A 22,106-nucleotide genomic window follows, 5' to 3' on the forward strand; every position below is an offset into this window, starting at 1 on the left:
TTGTTGGGGAGTATAGACAGCCATGGGAGAGGCAGGGGAAGCTGGCAGTAGCCGGAGCACAGCACTTCTGTGTACAGACTTCTGGAATGTGTGTAAAAAATAATCAGTCAGATCTCTGCAGGGGTGCAAAATCATCACATTATTGGTCAGAAAGCAATAAGCATACTGCACTATGTATGCACTTTTCCCCATTTTTGTACTGTACAATGTTTGCAGTGGGATGAGTGTGATGAGGTTTTCTTCTGCAGTACCATAATGTGAAATATCGGGGTGCATTTTTTGTGCAATGATGATGTGCAGTGTCAGCTGAACACCAAATCCTCCTATTTCATTTTTTTGTACTATGATTTTAACAAACTCATTACATTTGTTACGAAAAGGATTGTGCCATTTCGTTTGTACCACTAGAGGCAGCGTGATGGTATAGTGGCTAACGCTCTTGCCTTGCAGCGCTGGGTCCACGGTTAGAATCCCAGCCAGGGCACTATCTGCACAGAGTTTGTATGCTCTCCCTGTGTCCGTGTGTGGTTCCTACGGGCACTCTGGTTTCCTCCCATTTCAGATAAGTTACTGTCGGTCAATGAATTAACCAATACATCGGATTGTTCAGTGATGAAAGTGAGTCCTTCTGCAGACTGGTCGTGTTACTGATCAGTGCTATACGTCTCACCATGTACCTGTGTAGCCAGTTGTGCAATATCTAAAGTAATTGTCCTGACCTTGTTAAGAAGAGAATTGGTTGTAAACACAAGAACAGGAAATAAAATATTGATTGACTGCCCAAAGGTTTGCAGCAGATCATTATGTGCTTTCCTGGTTAAAAGGATTGTTCATTTTCCCAATGTTCACTACTTTCTCATAGTCCCAGTGATGCAGCAACACCACCTAGTGTTCTTTATGAGGCATAACAAGTAGCAGATGAAGCACAAAACTAGATGATGATTATTATTATCATTATTAACAAACACATTCATATAAAAAGAGCAACACACCCCAAAATGGGGTGGTAGCCATGGATGAACTACACAGCATTTACAACAAGACAAAAATATATATAGGTCAAAAATATCAAAACTAGATAAATACCAGTGAATAATAAAGTTTATTCAGGAAACAACTGCCCAAACTGTGTACCAACATAATGAAATAATGTTAGAAGTGGATACAGAATACACAGAATCGGAGCATAAAAGCCCCTGATTAAATGTGGACAATAACAGACTGCCTGTCGACAAATGCTAACTGCTCTGTGTGTATACTGTAAAGCACCTAAATGCAAACCATGATCCTGCCTGTTTACCCAGATAGATGTGCTAGAGTGTTCAGTGCGTTCCGTGTAACTGTCAGACACATCCATGAAATGTGAACAGAAAAGCACACAGATGTAATATCAAACTGTTTATTTAAAAATATTGTTACACCAGTGACAGCTGAGCATGAGGTGGTGGGAGCTCAGTGTAGACACCCTCTGTGATTCCCGTTATACAGTGTGGTCATCCCCTGCACTTTCAGGCTGCAGTTGACAATACAAACATTGCCACTGTTACAGCAGGCATTGAATAGTTACACACGCCGGACACTGTACATAAATCCGGTGGAAAGAAATCTCTATATTCTCTACATCAACTCTATTTTTTATAGCATGGGATACTAGACTGTGAGAGCTGAAACCTGATTGGCTGAGTTGGGTAACACAGATACTTTCCTTCCTCTAGTACAGTGATCTGCAAACTTGGCTCTCCAGCTGTTAAGGAACTACAAATCCCACAATGCATTTGCCTTTATGAATCATGACTGTGGCTGTCAGACTCCTGCAATGCATTGTGGGACTTGTACTTGTGATTCCTTAACAGCTGGATAGCCAAGTTTGCAGATCACTGCTCTAGTTGATGAATGAAAAGTTACACTGGGCCTCGCTTATCAAACTGAGGGCAGAACTTTCAATCTAGACCTCCTCTTTTGTCAATCAGGTTCGTCCACTGCAGAATGGGAGAAGGAAAAAGAAGAATCTGATTGGATACTGCAACCATCGGCTGATTCCTTTCCGAAGGTGGCCATTAATGATACAATTTGCAGAACGATTGTTTACATTCTCAGATCGATTTCATTAATCTCACCTGATTGGTTAAGAGATTTTTGTCCATTAGTGGTCCCAAACTATCATTTCCGATTATTCCTACAAAGAATCAGTCGTAAATGATCGTTTGGAAATTTGAATCATTAGTGGCCACCTTGAGAATGATCTGTGAGGTATCTGCTTGCCTCACAAACAACTATAAAGATTTACCTGGCTTTCCCTGAATCGGCCAACATGCCATGTGACATAAGCACCGATGAGAGGCGGCAGGGATCCCCAACTAGTTGCAGAGTTTCTGTCTCCTGCTACAACTTCTACAGTCTGATATACAAAGCAAGTATTGCTTAGATATGGCATCTCCAGCATATCCAGTATATATACACTGTACTCTACTGCCACCCAGAGGCTGCTATAAAGAATTCTCAGGTCATTGAACACAAGACACAAGATAATCATAATGAACACATAGAGGACATGAATAAAGCTAAGCCAGTCTACAGCCACACCAAACAAGAAGGAGGCTTTGTATGGTTTTCTGGCAAATATGAGGTATTGATGCTCTTGTGAGATTCATAGGATACTAGCATATAAAAATAACACTTTTTCATACATTTTCTTCAAAATGAACACACCACAATTAACATCAGGTATGTATCAGTGGCAACTGTAAATACCTGAGTACATAATGCATAGGCAAGTTCAGGGGGGATTACATCTGCCCAGAATCCCCCCACACACCAGGGCCGGTGCAGTGTCTGGGAACAGGCACAAGCTGAGACACCAGAATATCTGCAGGCATCCTGCTGCACACAGCACAGTACTGCTGTCTGCACAATCTTTCCAAGCTACAGTTGACTTAGGATGTAGCAGCAGCATGTGTACAGAGCATGAGTGTGTGTACAGAGCATGGAGCAGCAGCGTGTGTACAGAGCATGGAGCAGCAGCGTGTGTACAGAGCATGGAGCAGCAGCGTGTGTACAGAGCATGGGGCAGCAGCGTGTGTACAGAGCATGGAGCAGCAGCGTGTGTACAGAGCATAAAGCAGCAGGGTGTGTACAGAGCATTGAGCAGCAGTGTGTGTACAGAGCATGGAGCAGCAGCGTGTGTACAGAGCATGGAGCAGCAGCGTGTGTACAGAGCATGGAGCAGCAGCGTGTGTACAGAGCATGGAGCAGCAGCGTGTGTACAGAGCATGGAGCAGCAGAATGTGTACAGAGCATGGAGAAGCAGAATGTGTACAGTCAGAGCATGGAGCAGCAGTGTGTGTACAGAGCATGGAGCAGCAGTGTGTGTACAGAGCATGGAGCAGCAGGATGTGTACAGAGCATGGAGCAGCAGGGTGTGTACAGAGCATGGAGCAGCAGGGTGTGTACAGAGCATGGAGCAGCAGAATGTGTACAGTCAGAGCATGGAGTAGCAGTGTGTGTACAGAGCATGGAGCAGCAGTGTGTGTACAGAGCATGGAGCAGCAGCGTGTGTACAGAGCATGGAGCAGCAGCGTGTGTACAGAGCATGGAGCAGCAGCGTGTGTACAGAGCATGGAGCAGCAGCGTGTGTACAGAGCATGGAGCAGTAGCGTGTGTACAGAGCATGGAGCAGCAGTGTGTGTACAGAGCATGGAGCAGCAGTGTGTGTACAGAGCATGGAGCAGCAGTGTGTGTACAGAGCATGGAGTAGCAGTGTGTGTACAGAGCATGGAGCAGCAGGTTTGTACAGAACATGGATCAGCAGAATGCAGTGTGTGTACAGAGCATGGAGCAGCAGCGTGTGTACAGAGCATGGAGCAGTAGCGTGTGTACAGAGCATGGAGCAGCAGTGTGTGTACAGAGCATGGAGCAGCAGCGTGTGTACAGAGCATGGAGCAGCAGTGTGTGTCCAGAGCATGTAGCAGCAGTGTGTGTACAGAGCATGGAGCAGCAGTGTGTGTACAGAGCATGGAGCAGCAGGGTGTGTACAGAACATGGAGCAGCAGAATGCAGTGTGTGTACAGAGCATGGAGCAGCAGCGTGTGTACAGAGCATGGAGCAGCAGCGTGTGTACAGAGCATGGAGCAGCAGCGTGTGTACAGAGCATGGAGCAGCAGCGTGTGTACAGAGCATGGAGCAGCAGCGTGTGTACAGAGCATGGAGCAGCAGCGTGTGTACAGAGCATGGAGCAGCAGTGTGTACAGAGCATGGAGCAGCAGCGTGTGTACAGAGCATGGAGCAGCAGCGTGTGTCCAGAGCATGTAGCAGCAGCGTGTGTCCAGAGCATGGAGCAGCAGTGTGTGTACAGAGCATGGAGCAGCAGGGTGTGTACAGAACATGGAGCAGCAGAATGCAGTGTGTGTACAGAGCATGGAGCAGCAGCGTGTGTACAGAGCATGGAGCAGCAGCGTGTGTACAGAGCATGGAGCAGCAGCGTGTGTACAGAGCATGGAGCAGTAGCGTGTGTACAGAGCATGGAGCAGCAGCGTGTGTACAGAGCATATGGAACAGCTCTGGGTAACGTAACAGAGCACAGAGTCAGGCATGAGCACAGCCCTGTGCCCTGCTGTGTGAATGCTTCACTTTCCCCTTCATTACCAGTGTCGGCTGTGCTCATTATTATATGTATCCAAACTTCTCCCGATCGATCGCATTGTTGATCGGGAGCAGTTCGAACATGTTAGAAATAATAGTCAGATCATGTTAGTCGGATGGGAAATTGCATTGTGTGCACCCATATTATTATACTGTAATGTGCGTGGCTGAGGGAGACCTTTCAGGAATCTCTCCCCCACCCCTCTTTGAAAATCCTGAGTTTGCCCCTGTAATGGCAAGCTTCTAGAAACAATGAAGCAAAGGGAAAAAGAGACTTGGATAAAAATCTCAGTAGAGGGAAGACTCTGGATCCTTCCCTTAGAGCCTTCCTGCCCCCCTCTCCGTGTCCTCGTTCCAGGGCTGTCGTCCCACCCCCTCCCTGGATAAAATTATTTGACCTGCAGATCAAATACATCTTAGGCCCTTTCCTATAGCATTTGCAAGTCCCAGATTTCTTCCGAAGTTGATTGAATCCGCACTGCGCAAAACTTTTAATTAATTTCCCTAGCCAATCCCATTGAAAAAAATGGCACAGGATAATGTAAAAATCACACACACACTATAATAATTGCTAGTTAAAATTATTAAACATCACATTGCAGCATGTTTTGTAATGGAAACAGGCACTTTAGAGAAGTTTCCTCCAGGGCAAGTATTAAAACATTACTAAGGCAGTTTGCTGCTGCTTTATGCTCTGCCTGAGTGAAGTCAGCTGTCAGCAGCATAAAGAGGGTGTCTGCACATGGGATGTGGGTGGACATTTGGGATTTTGATATCCCTCTAGCTATGCCTGTTCCCTACTTATATACTTGAAATACACTCCTATGGATTTTAGCTGTGGGGATCAGGTTGTGCAACATCATTTAGTTCCTTTAAACCAATACTTATTCAGTAAGGAGTCCTTGGGCAAGACTCCCTAACACTGCAGGGTGGCCTAATGAGCACGCCATTATTGGCTGCAGATCTCAAGTGATTTGAGTATGACATGAAAAAAAAACCACTACTTCTATCTGCTGCTCTCCCTCCTCTTCCCTTCCCACAATACAGAGGCTAGTTGGGAATCAGATTTGAGCTTATTTTCCTGCTACTAACATGGGTCTTCTTTCATTGGTTCAGCTCTCATATCCATACAAATCTCTCCAAACCCTGTGACATCACTTTCTGAACCCAGAGAGGGGAAACCAGGGCACCCAATCCAAAGGAAGGGGAAAAGGCAAACAAGCCCAACACCCTGTACTGCCTCTGATGGCCTCTACTTGTCATAGGGGGTGGACACTTACTAGGAGTATGAGAACAGTCAGAAGTGGACCTGGCTATAATGTTTCATAAACGTAATAGTTGCATCTTGTACTTGTGCTCTTTGCCTGCTTGCCTAGACGAGACAGCTGGGCTTCCTGTTTGTTCTGCAACAAAAGTCCATTCCCCTCACAGCTACTGTACTGACCACAGCCAGCCATTATCCTGAGCAATACTGTCCAATACGTTGATTTAAGCTGATCTGACAGGAGAAGGGAATTATGGGAAAACCATGAGAAGGGATCACAGCATGTGGATTATTGTGGCATTCAATCTGGGGGTGCATTGTGGTTCCATCCAGCGAGAGACCCCAAACCACCTCTGATGCCAGCAGGTACAATCTTCAGCCGAGATGCCCGGCAAGGGTTTATCATGGCCGATTCATCCGCTGATGGTCTATCAGGAGAGGTTCAGCACGTCCCTCATCAATTCATTCCTATGGGCTTTCTAGGCTCGATTAGAATCCCCATCAACTTTGTCTGCAAAAACAAAGAGAAACAATTAGAAAATGTCTCTTACATATCAATTAATCCATCCATATACAGCCCCTGCGCTATAATACAAGTTGTATCACACAGGAAATAGCAGATGTGATGTGCACCAGGCAAATGCCTAATCACAGCCTCTAAGTATAGACTACTTTACTTACCCCCTGCATCATTATTTGAAGAAAAAGATAAATAAATTAAAATACTATAAAAAAAATATATATAAAAATAGTAGACCCAAGCCTGTTTAAAAACGGCTCTAGGTTCGTTTGTTTTTTAACTTTCCATTCGTGCGCAACTGCCGCTCAAGCGCACGCGCAACCGTCTGCACATGCCTGCCCAGCTCACTCGCCCCGTCCTCCAGTCCCAACTGTTGTCTGGGTCCGTGTTTTGCACATGCGCAGTAGCAAAAGGCACGGACCCAGCTACACAGGAACAGCGCTACGCAGGGACACGGGTTTTATTATAGAGGATACTGAAAACGTTAACACTATCAGAACTGAACTTCAGACAAAATTAAAGGATTATTAATCTGCAAGACGAGTTTCCATCAGATGTAAATGAAGCCCAGCGTGTGAGGAAATATATCAGGGTTGTCACCACACATCAGTACTAACTGCTGTTTTGTCCGTGTCACCTGATGTTCATGGTAAATGACATCTGAATAACTCTTTTCCTAAAGTACACCTGAAGTGAGACGGATATGGAGGCTGCCATATTTATTTCCTTTTAAACAATGCCAGTTGCCTGGCATCCTGCTGACCTCTTTGGCTGCAGTAGTGTCTGAATCACACACCTGAAACACGCATGCAGCTACTCCGGTCAGACTTGTAAAGATTGTACGATCAGAGAGGGATCTAACTTTAGGGCACATCAGGCGGTCATCTGCAAATGTATGACCACCTTTTGTTCAGTCAGAGCACTCTGAACAAGCTTAGAGACAGAGGATTGGCAGGACAGTTAGGCAATGTGCATTGTTTAAAAGTAAATAAGTATGAAAGGCTCCATATACCACTAACCTCAGGTGTGCATTTAAAGGATACCCAAACTGACATGTGACATGATGACATAGACAAGTGTATGTACAGTGCCTAGCACACAAATACCTATGCTGTGTTCCTTTTTTTCTTTCTCTTCCTGAAAGAGTTAAATACCAGGTATGTAAGTGACTGACTCAGTCCTGACTCAGACAGGAAGTGACTAAAGTGTGACCCTTACTGATAAGAAATTCCAACACTTTCCTAGCAGAAAATGGCTTCTGAGAGCAGGAAAGAGGTAAAAAGAGGAATTTCTTATCAGTGAGTCAGGACTGAGTCAGCCACTTACATAACTGATATTTAACTCTTGCAAGCAGAGAAAGGAAAAAAAGGAACACAGCATAGTTATTTGTGTGCTAGGCACTGTACATAGACATGTCTATCTTATCATGTCACATGTCACTTCGGGTATCCTTTAAAATAATTTTCCAGGCTCAGTAAAGGGAAAAAAGGGAATGGCTTACAGGGGGTGCACTGCTGAGAGGTTCAAAGCCCATCTTATGTAGCCCAGAGTTCAGCTCCAAAGTTTATGTACAAATCTCTAGCCTTTTCACCTTTGTCATTAAAGAATAGTTTGGAGGGGGGGGGGGGGGGGGGGGGCTTGCTTTTCCTCCAAATAACTTTGTGTCTCCTAGCGAAAACATGTTATGACATATGGCACTTGCAAGGCTCCCAAGCTGTGTGCCATTTTGCCCACAGCCTGAGCATGAGTGTTAGCGGCAACACGTTGGTGGGAGGGGGAGGGGCCACCACGGCACTCAGCCACTTTGTGCTGCATCATCACCCTGAACCAGAAGGACCACAATGGAGAGGCCATGGAGGAAAGCGGAGTTTATTTCCCACTGTTTGATGCATTTTACCTATAAACGTCCTGCTACTTGGCAAAGTCAAGAAAGCCAAATGAGTATAGGTTGATTTTCAATGCTCTGTGAAGGATCTAGTGCCGGGGTCCCCACACTTTTTCAGCTTATGAGCTACTTTAAAAATTAGCAAGTCAAAATGATCTACCTATGTACAATTTTAGGAGGACAATTGTATATACGGAATGGAAAATGTAGTGCTGTTGGGATCTACCATGAAGTCCTTGAGATCTACCAGTAGATCGCGATCTACCTAATGGGCACCCCTGATCTAGTGGATAGTCCTGTGATTGGGTTCATGCAGAAGGTAATCATATAGGAATAAAGACATCAGACACACAGAAATTATTCTCATGAGATTCTGATATTGAAGGTGTGATACTGGTGTATTCATATTGTATTCTAACACTGGTTACCTTTGGGGACAAACTTAATCGAGCTGCTGAATATTCAGAAGCGGGACTGGCCCTTCTTTGGTCCATCATTTAAGAATTCATGTCCCAATCCATTGCCGCACTTTCCGCAGGAAACCTGGAGGAGGACAAGAACATAATTTATCATTGCAGACAACCCGCATAAGGATGTGCTTGTGAAACTATACAGTGAGTTTCCCGCTCTCTATTTGCCCTGAGTGAGAGGTCAGCTAGTGTTGGGCGAACATCTAGATGTTCGGGTTCGGGCCGAACAGGCCGAACATGGCCGCGATGTTCGGGTGTTCGACCCGAACTCCGAACATAATGGAAGTCAATGGGGACCCGAACTTTTGTGCTTTGTAAAGCCTCCTTATATGCTACATACCCCAAATTTACAGGGTATGTGCACCTTGGGAGTGGGTACAAGAGGAAAAAAAAATTTAGCAAAAAGAGCTTATAGTTTTTGAGAAAATCGATTTTAAAGTTTCAAAGGGAAAACTGTCTTTTAAATGCGGGAAATGTCTGTTTTCTTTGCACAGGTAACATGCTTTTTGTCGGCATGCAGTCATAAATGTAATACATATAAGAGGTTCCAGGAAAAGGGACCGGTAATGCTAACCCAGCAGCAGCACACGTGATGGAACAGGAGGAGGGTGGCGCAGGAGGAGAAGGCCACGCTTTGAGACACAACAACCCAGGCCTTGCATGAGGACAAAAAGCGTGCGGATAGCATGCTTTGTACCGCCATGTAGTCATAAATGTAATAAAGATAAGAGGTTCAATAAACAGGGACCACGCGGCAACGGTAACCCAGCAGCAGCAGCAGCACACGTGATGGAACAGGAGGAGGCGCAGGAGGAGAAGGCCACGCTTTGTGAGACACAACAACCCAGGCCTTGCATGAGGACAAAAAGCGTGCGGATATAGCAGCAATGCTTTTTGCCGCCATGCAGTCATAAATGTAATACAGATGAGAGGTTCAATAAACAGGGACCGGAAACGCTAAACCATCCCAGATGTTCATCGGTCATGTTACTTGGTTGGGGTCCAGGAGTGTTGCGTAGTCGTTTCCAATCCAGGATTGATTCATTTTAATTTGAGTCAGACGGTCTGCATTTTCTGTGGAGAGGCGGATACGCCGATCTGTGATGATGCCTCCGGCAGCACTGAAACAGCGTTCCGACATAACGCTGGCTGCCGGGCAAGCCAGCACCTCTATTGCGTACATTGCCAGTTCGTGCCAGGTGTCTAGCTTCATGCCCGGTTTCAGGTCCAGCGGTGCCAGCCACAAATCCGTCTGTTCCTTTATTCCCCTCCAAATTTCCTCCCCTGTGTGCTGCTTATCCCCAAGGCAGATCAGCTTCAGCAACGCTTGCTGACGCATGCCAACAGCTGTGCTGCACTGCTTCCACGATCCTACTGCTGCTGGTGCTGGGTTAGCATTTCCGGATGAGGTACAGCTTTGAGATGCGTTGGAGGAGAAGGAGTCAGAGAGGTAGGTGCTGCTGTTGTTATCCAGCTGTTTGCGGCGTGGGCAACACCCGCGCCGTAGCAGGTGAGGAATCGCTGCCAGGCTCCACAAGGTTCACCCAGTGCGCGGTAAGGGAGATGTATCGACCCTGGCCGAACGCACTCGTCCAGGTGTCAGTGGTGAGGTGAACCTTGCAGGCAACGGCATTCTTCAAGCTTCGGGTTATTTAGCTGACCACGTGCTCATGCAACTCAGGCACTGCAGAGCGCGCAAAGTGGTAGCGGCTGGGAACCACGTAACGTGGGATGGCCACTGACATCATGCCCTTGAAGCTGTTTGTCTCCACCACTCGATATGGCAGCATTTCGCAGGCCAGAAGCTTGGCTATGCTGGCTGGCTGTTACTGCCACGGCCCGGGGGTCATTTGCTGGCAATTTCCTCTTGTGCTCAAACATCTCAGAAACAGACAACTCAACCGTAGCGCTGCACACCGAAGGGCTGTTGGTTGTTGTGTTTGATGAACACTGGGAGACCTCAAGAGCACTAGTCCGGAAAGTGACAGTGTCAGCATCGTCTGATGTTTGTGAATGTTGTGAACCACGCAATGGCTGGGCTACTGCTGCTGCTGAGGCGGGTCTGGTGGTGAGTCTGGTGAACCCAAGGGAGGCAGTGTTGCTGGTGGTACCCTGTCCTGCCGCGTTTGCCCACAGAGTGGGATGTTTGGATAGAATGTGGCGGCTCATGCTGGTGGTGGAGAGGTTGTTAATACTTTTCCCCCTGCTCAGGCGGGTCTTGCACACCTTGCAAATCGCCATGGTAACATCCTCAGTGCAGTCTTCAAAGAAAGCCCAGACTTTAACTGGCTGAGGACTCGGACCTCGTGCGTGATGTGCTGGTGCTGCTTAACCCACTGCTGGACGCTTGAGAGGTCATCCAAGTAATTATCTGGTCCTGTTCTTTTGGATCTGTGAGGGTTGTTGTCCTGGACAACATGGGCAGTATTGAGTGGGTTTTCTTGGGTGCTCCCCTGTGGCCTGTACGTGAACCGTCAGGGGAAACACCTCTTCCCTTGCCCCTCCCTCTTTCACCGGATTTCTTCCTCATTTCACTTATCCTTAAAGTACACGCTGACTGGCAGCAGTACAGTGGCAGTACAGAAATGCTATACAGTGGTGGGTGAGCGGTGTACCACTATTGTCAGCAGTGACACAGAGCACAATGCTATACAGTGGCGGGTGAGCGGTGTACTACTGTTCCCAGCAGACACAGAGTGGAAGTAAACACAATGCTATATAGTGTGGCTGAGCCGTGTACACAGAGTGGCATTAAACACAATGCTATATAGTCTGCTATATAGTCACCCCGAACAGGGTGATGTTCTGCAGAACCCGAACAGTGGCAAACACTGTTCGCCCAACACTACTGGGAGGGAACGCAGATTTTAGTACCTAAACACACGATACAACATGTTTTCCGGGGTCGGACTCTGAGGCACATACAGATGGTCCCGATCATCATCCTCATCATACAACTCTTCTCCTGAGTCTGACCCACCCACCACCTCTGCCACCCCAACATCCCCAGACACAGACCCCTCATCGTCCTCAACATTAACTTGGGATGCTGGCCTGAGCCAGACCTCCTCCTCCACATCAGGCCCCATCATCTCCTCAATGGCAGCCCTCATTAATCGCTCTGGCGACGGACTGATGGACACAACGTTCTCCTCCGGGGAGGGCTGCTGCTGACCACTGGCTGCTGGGGTGGATGTTATAGCTTGCGTGGGGCGTTGGCTGTTGCTGTTGTTGGGAGTGCTGCTCACAGCGGAGGTCTCTGGGGAACTCATGTTGAGCTCATATAGTGGTTGACGGTGAGTGGAGTATTACTGATCCCAGCAATATACACACTGACTGGCAGAGTACGCAATGCTATATAGTGTGGCTGAGCGAGGTACACAGAGTGGCAGTAAACAGAATGCTATATAGTGTGGCTGAGCGAGCGGTGTACCACTATTCCCAGCAGACACAGAACAGTGAACAGAATGCTATATAGTGTGGCTGAGCGAGCGGTGTACCACTATTCCCAGCAGACACAGAACAGTGAACAGAATGCTATATAGTGTGGATGAGCGAGCGGTGTACCACTATTCCCAGCAGACACAGAACAGTAAACAGAATGCTATATAGTGTGGCTGAGCGAGCGGTGTACCACTATTCCCAGCAGACACAGAACAGTGAACAGAATGCTATATAGTGTGGCTGAGCGAGCGGTGTACCACTATTCCCAGCAGACACAGAACAGTGAACAGAATGCTATATAGTGTGGCTGAGCGAGCGGTGTACTACTGTTCCCAGCAGACACAGAACAGTACACAGAATGCTATATAGTGTGGCTGAACGAGCGGTGTACTACTGTTCCCAGCAGACACAGAACAGTACACAGAATGCTATATAGTGTGGCTGAACGAGCGGTGTACCACTATTCCAAGCAGACACAGAACAGTGAACAGAATGCTATATAGTGTGGCTGAGCGAGCGGTGTACCACTATTCCCAGCAGACACAGAGTGGCAGTAAACAGAATGCTATATAGTGTGGCTGAGCGAGGTACACAGAGTGGCAGTAAACAGAATGCTATATAGTGTGGCTGTGCAAGCGGTGTACTACTATTCCCAGCAGACACAGAGTGGCAGTAAACAGAATGCTATATAGTGTGGCTGAGCGAGGTACACAGAGTGGCAGTAAACAGAATGCTGAGCGAGCGGTGTACTACTATTCCCAGCAGCGACACACAATGACTGGGGGGGACCCTGGCTAGCGTGGCTGGAGCGCGAACTACCCTGCCTGCCTACCCAAAGCTAAACCCACAGACAAATGGCGGAGATATGACGTGGTTCGGGTATTTATTTACCCGAACCACGTGACAGTTCGGCCAATCAGAGCGCGTTCGGGTCCGAACCACGTGACCCGTTCGGCCAATCACAGCGCTAGCCGAACGTTCGGGGAACGTTCGGCCATGCGCTCTTAGTTCGGCCATATGGCCGAACGGTTTGGCCGAGCACCGTCAGGTGTTCGGCCGAACTCGAACATCACCCGAACAGGGTGATGTTCTGCAGAACCCGAACAGTGGCGAACACTGTTCGCCCAACACTAAGGTCAGCAACAGATACTCCACTTCCATCTATGTGCAGGTGCTCAATAGAACGTGTGCACAACTGGTGAGTACTATGAAGGTTTAATTTTAACATGGAACAAATCCATTCCCACCAGTTAGTTACCCAGCTATCAGCTGAGGTGGCAAGTTTCTTTACCTTCCTGGGTCAGTGGCAATTTCTGTTTGTGACCAGTAATCACTGCAATGCCCTTTCCCTCTATCACAGTGCTAGTATCAGAGAGATGGACATCATTGATCAGATGCCCAGCTGAATAAAGAGAAAAAGAAAATGCACTGTAGTTGTTGAAATGTTTATATGTAACAATAGGCTATGTAGTAAACCAGAGCTGCCCACACTTTATCAGCTTGCCAATACTTCATAAATTATGAATTGCAAATGATCTACCAGGTGGAATCTACCAACAGATGCAAGCCACAACTGCAGCACCTGCACAGCGACAGTCCGTCAGTGATCACCACAAGCCACAACTGCAGCACCTGCACAGCGACAGTCCGTCAATGATCACCACAAGCCACAACTTCAACACATGCACAGCGGCAGTCCCTCAGTGATTGCCGCAGCACTTGCAAAGTGGCAGCCCATCAATGATCACCACAAGCCACAACTGCAGCACATGTACAGCGGCAGTCCATCAATGATCACCACAAGCCACAACTGCAGCACATGCACAGCAGCAGTTCACCAGTGATGATCATAAGCCACAACTTCAGCACATGCACAGCGGCAGTCTATCAACGATTACCACAAGCCACAACTGCAGCACATGCACAGTGGCAGTCCATCAGTGATAACCACAAGCCACAAATGCAGCACAAGCAGAGTGGCAGTCCATCAGTGATTACCACAAGCCACAACTGCAGCACATGCACAGTGGCAGTCCATCAGTGATAACCACAAGCTACAAATGCAGCACAAGCAGAGTGGCAGTCCATCCGTGATTACCACAAGCCACAACTGCAGCACAAGCCCAGCGGCAGTCCATCAATGATTACCACAAGCCACAACTGCAGCACAAGCCCAGCGGCAGTCCATCAATGATTACCACAAGCCACACCTGCAACACATGCACAGTGGCAGTCCATCTGTGATTACCACAAGCCACAACTGCAGCACAAGCCCAACAGCAGTCCATCAGTGATTACCACAAGCCACAACTGCAGCACAAGCCCAACAGCAGTCCATCAGTGATTACCACAAGCCACAACTGCAGCACAAGCCCAGCAGCAGTCCATCAATGATTACCACAAGCCACAACTGCAGCACAAGCCCAGCGGCAGTCCATCAGTGATTATCACAAGTCACGACATCAGGAAATGCGGAGAAGCAGTCCATCAGTGATTACCACAAGCCGCCAGTCAATTACATTGATACCTATCACAGAGTCATCCTCAGTAAAACAGAACATTTATATTGTGCTTTTCTCCTGGCGGACTCAAAGCACCTGTAAGCCAAACAAGAATAGTGCTTGAGCAAATAGAGTCACAATAACGTGCTTACAGTATGATGGTCAGTGTTCAGCAAAGTTGTAATCAACAGTAGGACATAATGCTTCTTATGGCTCCCCACCTTGTTTACGTTAAGACAGCTTGGGTAGTCATTGCTTGATTAATCATCTTTTGGCAGCATGTTTAACTGTTTTTCTCTCCTGCCTCCACATCCCTTAAGGTGCCCATACACCTGCCGATCCGCCACCAAATCAGCCATCAGATAGATCCCTCTCTGATCGAATCTACCTTAATCAGAGAGGAATCTATTGCCTTCCTATACACTGCACAGTGATTTCCAATAGATTTCATTTCTTCAGTGGTAAACTCTTCTGTCCACTACTTCTTAAATAATTGTTAGATCACAATAGTGCTAAGAATCTGTGGCAGACAGTGCCCTGGCAACCATCCTGCCTGACCTTTTCCTCACCTTAAGAGCATTCGGCCGACCCCGTTCCTGTACTTTGGAGACGCTGTCTTTATGTACGGTCTCTGTGAAGGCGGGCCAAGGGGAAGAGTGCTCATACTTGACTTGACTGGAGAACAGTTCATAGCCACATTGGACACATACGTATTTGCCTGGTCATAGAGCAAGAGAAAACACAAGTTATACAAAAAGATTCTAAGTACCCATAATGCCTTGTCTACACACATAGGCCTCGATACACTATAGGGTGCTCAGTGTTAGCACGCCAGTGAAAACGCACTTAGGACGTGAAAACGGCCGCTTCCCGCGCTAATATGCGCGCAAGCATTTGCGCACGCAAAGGTTAGCGGTGCGCGCGAAACATCGCACCGGTTGCGTGCAAAATAGCCTGAAAAGCTGTTTTACACACAAACGGTGCAACGTTTTGCGCGCACCAACTTAATGCGTGATCAGTAGCAGCTTTGGATGTGCTAACTACTTAGCACCCTAGTTTGCACGTCCAAAGCTTTTAGGCTTGCTAACTGTGTTAGCACCCTTTTGTGAATCAAGCCCATAGTCTTACCAGTCCATTACAGGAAGTACACCTCTAAAGGTGCGTACTCACCTCTTGACTTATGTCGCCAGCCAGGGATAAGGACCCAATTCCCTTGGGTGACATCTCTTCCCAGGCGTGTCAGCTGTGTAGCTGACAATGCGTTCTGTAGCTATGCGGGGCATGATGTAGAGAGACGATATAAGCTGCGCAGACAATGAACTGGGCATCACGGGGGTGAGTTGATCCACCAGGCGGATCGCTTGTGGATCTAGGGCCGCTGTATACAAACCTGACTATCAGCTGAGGCGGTCATTATCAGCCACCTTTAGTCACAGGCCTTAAGATCCTCAACCATAGATGTTTATAAATTCTGCTTCACATCAGATAGTGCAGTGAGTTAAAAATTACATTTTATAGACCTTACCACACAACCGTACCTCAATTCATGGACTTTGCTGCTCATAAGGGGCACTGTGTAAACATAAAACTTTCCCCAGACCACATTTGTAAGTGCCTAATACATTAATGTATGTCCATGACCGCAAGGCCAGGAATAATAATACAGAAATAGGTTGCTATCTTTATAAAAAGCTATTGTGCACGACTGCACATGTATTTTCATGTTTCTGTGTATAACATATGTATGTACAGTTTTAATGGGTCACACCCCTCCACCACTTCCCTCAGTATAGCCTGTCTAAAGTGCCTGAGGTAATGTCAATAGTTTTGCCAGCAGTGGCATGTCCTATAGCATTAAAGTGTCATGTAAAAACCACATACTCTGCTTTATGACACAGATGAACTGTAGGGAAAATAACGTAATGAATATTTTTTCTTTCGATATTAATTTATATATTATTTAGTCAGTGTTTGCTCATTGTGAAATTCAACTCTATGTCCCTACAGGGCCTCTTTAACCCAAGAAACTTTCTTTTGTGGAATGTGCAACACAAAAGTTCCTTGCACAAGTCATGTTGTGACAGTAATATTACAGAATATTTACACTTACTAAGCAACTTCCAGGAATAGACTTCTGCATTCTTCCATTACCACACCGTTAATGGGTAACCACAGCTATTCGCATTATCATCTGGACAGAATGAAGACATTTTGTTTATATCCAGGAAAATAAAGCAAGTCCATAGTCTTCAGACCTAATCTTTCCATTTTCTGTTGCTGAACGGTGGCACAATCCCAATATCAAGAGCTGCAATATTGCTACAGCACTTATTGAACCCCCATTAGCCCTCATAGTGCCCCCATTGTACTGCCTCTATGCCCATTTCTGCAGGGAAATGGGCAGGGGAATGTACAGATGGTGGGTTATTCTTTCCCACTTTATAGGTATAAAAGGATTCATTTTTACGGCTTGCACATGCGCAGTATGGATGAGCCCGTCTTCATGGCCGGATTTTAGGGAAGGCCACAAAGGCCACATGGCCTACATCACCAGGAAGCAAGGGGCGGTCAGTAGGCTGACACACAGTAGTTAAACTGCCAAATATGTGGACCACAGCAGTAAGCTCCTGCTACAAACCCTCTTCTGGATCTGGTCCTGCATCCTTCACATGATCACGGCAGGTGGCTACAGACAGCCAGGTCTTGGACAAATGGGCAGCCAACGGGAACAGCTTAAAGTCTGTGACCAGAGCTGTTAATGTCACCACCAGCCGCGCTTTGAGTCCGATTCCACCCTGCTCCTACCTATCAGAGCCGTGGAGAGGCAGAAAAGTTTGTAGCATCCCGTCATATGTGACTAAGCGCTGCTGAGGCTAACAGATGGATCAGAAAAACTCCAGGGTGTAAGTGACCTCACTAAAGAAGAAGAAAAACAGTGTGCCCACTGCATGATGGGAGACTGGCTTGGAGCTACAGCAGACAAGGAGAGAGACAAGGACCTATGCAAATTGTGTGTCTTAAATACATTGATTTTTGGGTACATTTAAAGAGAAACTCCGTCCAAGAATTGAGCTTTATCCCAATCAGTAGCTGATACCCCTTTTTACATGAGAAATCTATTCCTTTTCACAAACAGACCATCAGGGGGCGCTGTATGACTGATATTGTGGTGAAGCCCCTCCCACAAGATACTCTTGAGTACGTACTCCTGGCATTTTCCTGTCTGTGAACCTTGCTGCATTGTGGTAAATAGCTGTTTACAGCTGATTCCAACTGCCAAAAAAGCATGCAGCAGCTACATCACCTGCCAACAGTAAAAATGTCACCATGTAATAAATGTCAGAATGTAAATCAGGGATTTAAAAGCTTTTACAATGGGCACACACTGACTAAATCATTTATATATAATTATTGTAAAAATGAAGCACTTTTTTTATTACATTATTTTCACTGGAGTTCCTCTTGAAAGGGTGTGTATGTGGTGAAGGTTGGCTAAGGGGAAGCCAGTCATAGTGACCTTGGGCGGTAAAAACTACAAATCCAGCCCTGCCCATTTTCAGAAGCACTCAGGAAGCCTTCTGAGGACTCCCGAAGGCGGCAAATTTGAACTGGGGACAGCACGATAACAAAGGCACAGGGAGAGGACCAGGAAGGCTTTATGGGATTCAGAGCCGTATACTACTCCATAGTCGAGTAGCTAACTATTTTTTTTTTAGGTTGCTTCGGGGTTGCTTTAATGTTCTGCTCTGTCCTAGAGCACAATTTCACAGAGTCAGGAGGTGAGGATAGACTCACCAAATAGCACACACAGCTATGGCAATGTTACAGTTTGTATCACAGGATGCTCTGTAAGAACATATCATAAAGTGGCCGGCAAGAGCATTATCAATGGCAGTCAGTCTGCTCTGTATATAAAAGTGTTATCTGATCATCACAGCATTGGGAGGTGGATTGGGAAGGCAGTGTCTTTCATACACATGTTTTTACAGTGGTCTGTGTACCCTGACCCATCGGTAAATGTAGTTAGTGATCCATTCATTAGAGGGTGGAAGGTCTCATCAGTCACTTACACACACCCCACATGCAATGAGAATCAAGAGTGGGAGACAGCGGCAGACAGGTAAAGCATTAATACACAAAGGCTCAAAAATCATCCAACTCCCGACTCCTTAGTTTATGAAACCACGACTCCAACTCCACGTATCAAAAATAATTTCTACTCCTCGTCTCCGACTCCTACTCCACAGCCCTTGCATGGGTAACCACAGCTCCCGACTGCTAGGTTTATGAAACCACCGACTCCAGGTGCCCAAAAATTGCTCCAATTCCACAGCCCTGGGTGAGACAACGTCACAAGGCTGATTCCCAACAGATTTCATGCTGAAATCAATCTGGAATCGGCATGCGGTTTTTGGCAGTCAACAGATCTCTCTCCACTAGCATCGGGAGGGGGGGGAGGGGTGCGACCCGGACCAGGTGAGGTGAGAGATTGGCAGGGCAGAGATGATATAGCCCCGGATTGCCGCCCTGAGCGCTGAGGGGGGCGATAAAATGGAGGGGGAAAGTCAGCTGCGCGGAGGGAAGCCCGACCTCTCCCACTCCCTGGGCCGCCCTCTGTGTTCCAGCCTCCGACTGCAGAGTTAACGCAGGGAAGCTCTGTAAATAGTCAGTTTTTACTCACCTCCCTGGTTCCAATCGCCGCTCACTTGCCGCCGGTCTCCTCCTCTGCATAGATGCTTATACACACGCTGCTTTCTGTTTAGCAGGAAGCAGCGTGTGTATCAGCATTATGCAGAGCAGGAAATCTGCGGCTAGTGAGCTGTGATTGGAGCCAGGGAGGTGAGTTACTGACAATTTACAGCGCTTCCCTGCGCTAACTCTGCAGACGAAGCGGGGAGCACGGAGGGCGGCCCGGGGAGAGGAAGGGAGGGAGAGGTCGGGCTGCCCTCCCTGCGGCTGACTCCCCCCTCCATTACGGGGGGGGGGGGGGGGGCACCTACCTAAACTATACTGGGGGGCAGCTACCAATCTAACCTATACTGGGGGGCAGCTACCTATCTAACCTATACTGGGAGCACCTGCTTATCTAACCTGTATTGGGGGCACCTACCTACCTAGCTAGCCTATACTGGTGGCAACTATACTGGCTACCTATATTGGAGGCATCTACCTAACTAACCTATACTGGGGGCACCTACCTATCTAACCTATGCTGGGGGCAACTATTCTGGCTACCTATATTAGCCCACTGCCTTACTGTTACACAGTTACATTACAGTTAGGTCCGCCCATGTGATGTCATGGTCACACCAGTATAGGTAGCCTGGTATAGGTCCCCGTAAATAGGTAGCCAGGTATAGGTTCCCCTAGTATAGGTAGCCAGGTATAGGTGGTGCCTACAGTATATGTAGCCTGGTATAGGTGCCCCCATATAGGTAGACAGGTATAGGTGCCCCCAGTATAGGTAGCCAGATATAGGTCCCTCTAGTAAAAGGTAGCCAGGGACAGGTGCCCCCATTATAGGTAGCCAGATATAAGTGCCCCATTATATGTAGCCAGGTATAGGTGCCCCAGTATAGGAAGTCAGGTATAGGTGCCTCCTGTATAGTTAGCAAGGTGAATATGCACCCAGTATAGGTAGTCATGTATAGGTGCCCCCAGTATAGGTAGCCAGGTATAGGTGCCCCCAGTATAGGTAGCCTGGAGTGGAAGCAGTGGGCACACTCAGCCGCAAGGGGGGGGGGGGGGCTCTCCCCTCCCTCACCACGGACCACCCTTCAGCACTCCCCCCTCCAGAAATTAGAGCAGCGAGCAGGGAACACCAGCGGGCAGGGAACACCAGCGGGCAGGGAAATCCAGGCACACACAAAACGTTTGCAATTCATTGATCACTCTTAAAGGACCACTATTGTAAAAAAAATTGTAAAATGCATGGAAACACATAAAAATAAGCAGTAGGTTTCTGACAGTGTAAAACAAGCTATAAATTACTTTTCTCCTTTGTTCATGTTGCTTATAGAAAGTAGTAGAAATCTGATTGAACCGACAGGTTTTGACTAGTCCATCTCTTCATGGGGGATTCTCAGCTTGGCCTTTATTCTTTATAAAGACATTCCCTGAAAAGCATTTATACAAAGATGCTGGCCAACCTACTGCACACTTTCTTGGCAGTTAGATGGTGCAACTGTCATTTACTAAGTGCTTTTGAAAACAAATAAAACCCTGAGAAGCCCCCGAGGAGATTGACTAGTCTAAAACCAGACGGTTGTGTCACACTTTTACTACTTACTGCAAGTAAATACATGTTTTTACATGTATTTAAATCTAGTGATTTTCCTTTATCTAGTGGTCCTTAAACTTCTCAAATAAGTTTTGCACAGATATCATTTTATCATTTTACTTCTGGAATGCCATAGACAATCACAAGTACTTGTAGCCCCCAACTAGGAACAGCTGCTTACATTCCTATATTACCTAACTTTCTGTAGAAAGCAGTGACCACACGCTGCTGCCGCTCTCCTGTTACATAATGATAACGCAGTGACAGGTGCAGCACAAGAACTCAACACCAGAGATTACCCTGCAGCTCACCCAGCAGCCCATGCTATTACCGTTCTCGAAGTGATCCTTATATATCTCTCCGCCGAAGAACGAGCAGAACGACATAGCGAAGGCACAGCTCCAACCTCTCTGACCCTCCCCGCCCACCGTTCACACAACTATGCCAGCCAGCTGACAGAAGCTGCCTTACAAAACTAAGGGAGGGATGGGCTAGTGTCATCAGAACAGGCGTGACTTCATTATTTGCCTGCGACTGCCTGTGTCATTTTGCTTGAGGGGAAAGGCTGTACAGTGCTTGTCCATGCTTTCTGCACACCTGGGATGAGTTTGCATAATTATATATATTATATATTTGTAATCAATAATGTATGGTTGGGGCAAGTGTGGGAAGTGGTAGGGGGCTTCAGCTGTATAGCGTTATATTTGTGTAAGCAGCAGGTTGTGTACATTACATACAGAAATTACATCAGTCAGTTCTTACATTCTTGCATTCTTGCTGTACTTGTTTAACAAGGGTGACAGCTGAGAGTGAAATCTTCATTCTAAGCTGGGAGTTACCTAAAGCTCCAAATCAGGAACTTTTATTATGAATGCATTTTTTATTATTATCAATACATTTATTAGAGATATATTTTAACCACTTCCGGAACCTTGGTAATTGAAATTTATGCCACGTTTGGGACCTAATATCCCTGCCAGGGCGAAGTTCACAGTTGCCACGCCGCACGTTACCGCCGCTGTTCCATCGCTGTAGCCCACACATTCTGCTGTCGGTATGACAGCAGAGCACCGTGAGCCGGACAGGAGTTGTTTTCATTGGCTC

The 22,106-nt window shown here is 47.0% G+C and overlaps 2 protein-coding genes across 2 annotated transcripts in view; one reads left to right on the forward strand and one right to left on the reverse strand.

The window, feature by feature from the left end:
- Nucleotides 1-1,385: 1,385 nt before the first annotated feature.
- On the reverse strand, nt 1,386-21,429 carry MSRB1 (methionine sulfoxide reductase B1). Its single transcript, XM_068244170.1, has 4 exons — nt 21,334-21,429; nt 15,292-15,440; nt 8,736-8,850; nt 1,386-6,413 (listed from the first exon to the last, which is right to left on the reverse strand). Exons 1-4 carry the CDS (start codon nt 21,386-21,388, stop codon nt 6,382-6,384), a joined length of 351 nt encoding a protein of 116 aa, XP_068100271.1. The 5' UTR covers nt 21,389-21,429; the 3' UTR covers nt 1,386-6,381.
- LOC137524392 (testis-expressed protein 2-like) overlaps nt 20,974-22,106 on the forward strand; it is a 155,967-nt gene continuing 154,834 nt past the window's right edge. The window contains exon 1 of the mRNA XM_068244169.1: nt 20,974-21,016. The gene's annotated coding sequence lies outside the window, so the exon portion shown is untranslated. The remainder of the gene's footprint in view (nt 21,017-22,106) is intronic.

Source organism: Hyperolius riggenbachi, chromosome 7 (assembly GCF_040937935.1).
Source record: "Hyperolius riggenbachi isolate aHypRig1 chromosome 7, aHypRig1.pri, whole genome shotgun sequence".
NCBI classification, from domain to species: domain Eukaryota; kingdom Metazoa; phylum Chordata; class Amphibia; order Anura; family Hyperoliidae; genus Hyperolius; species Hyperolius riggenbachi.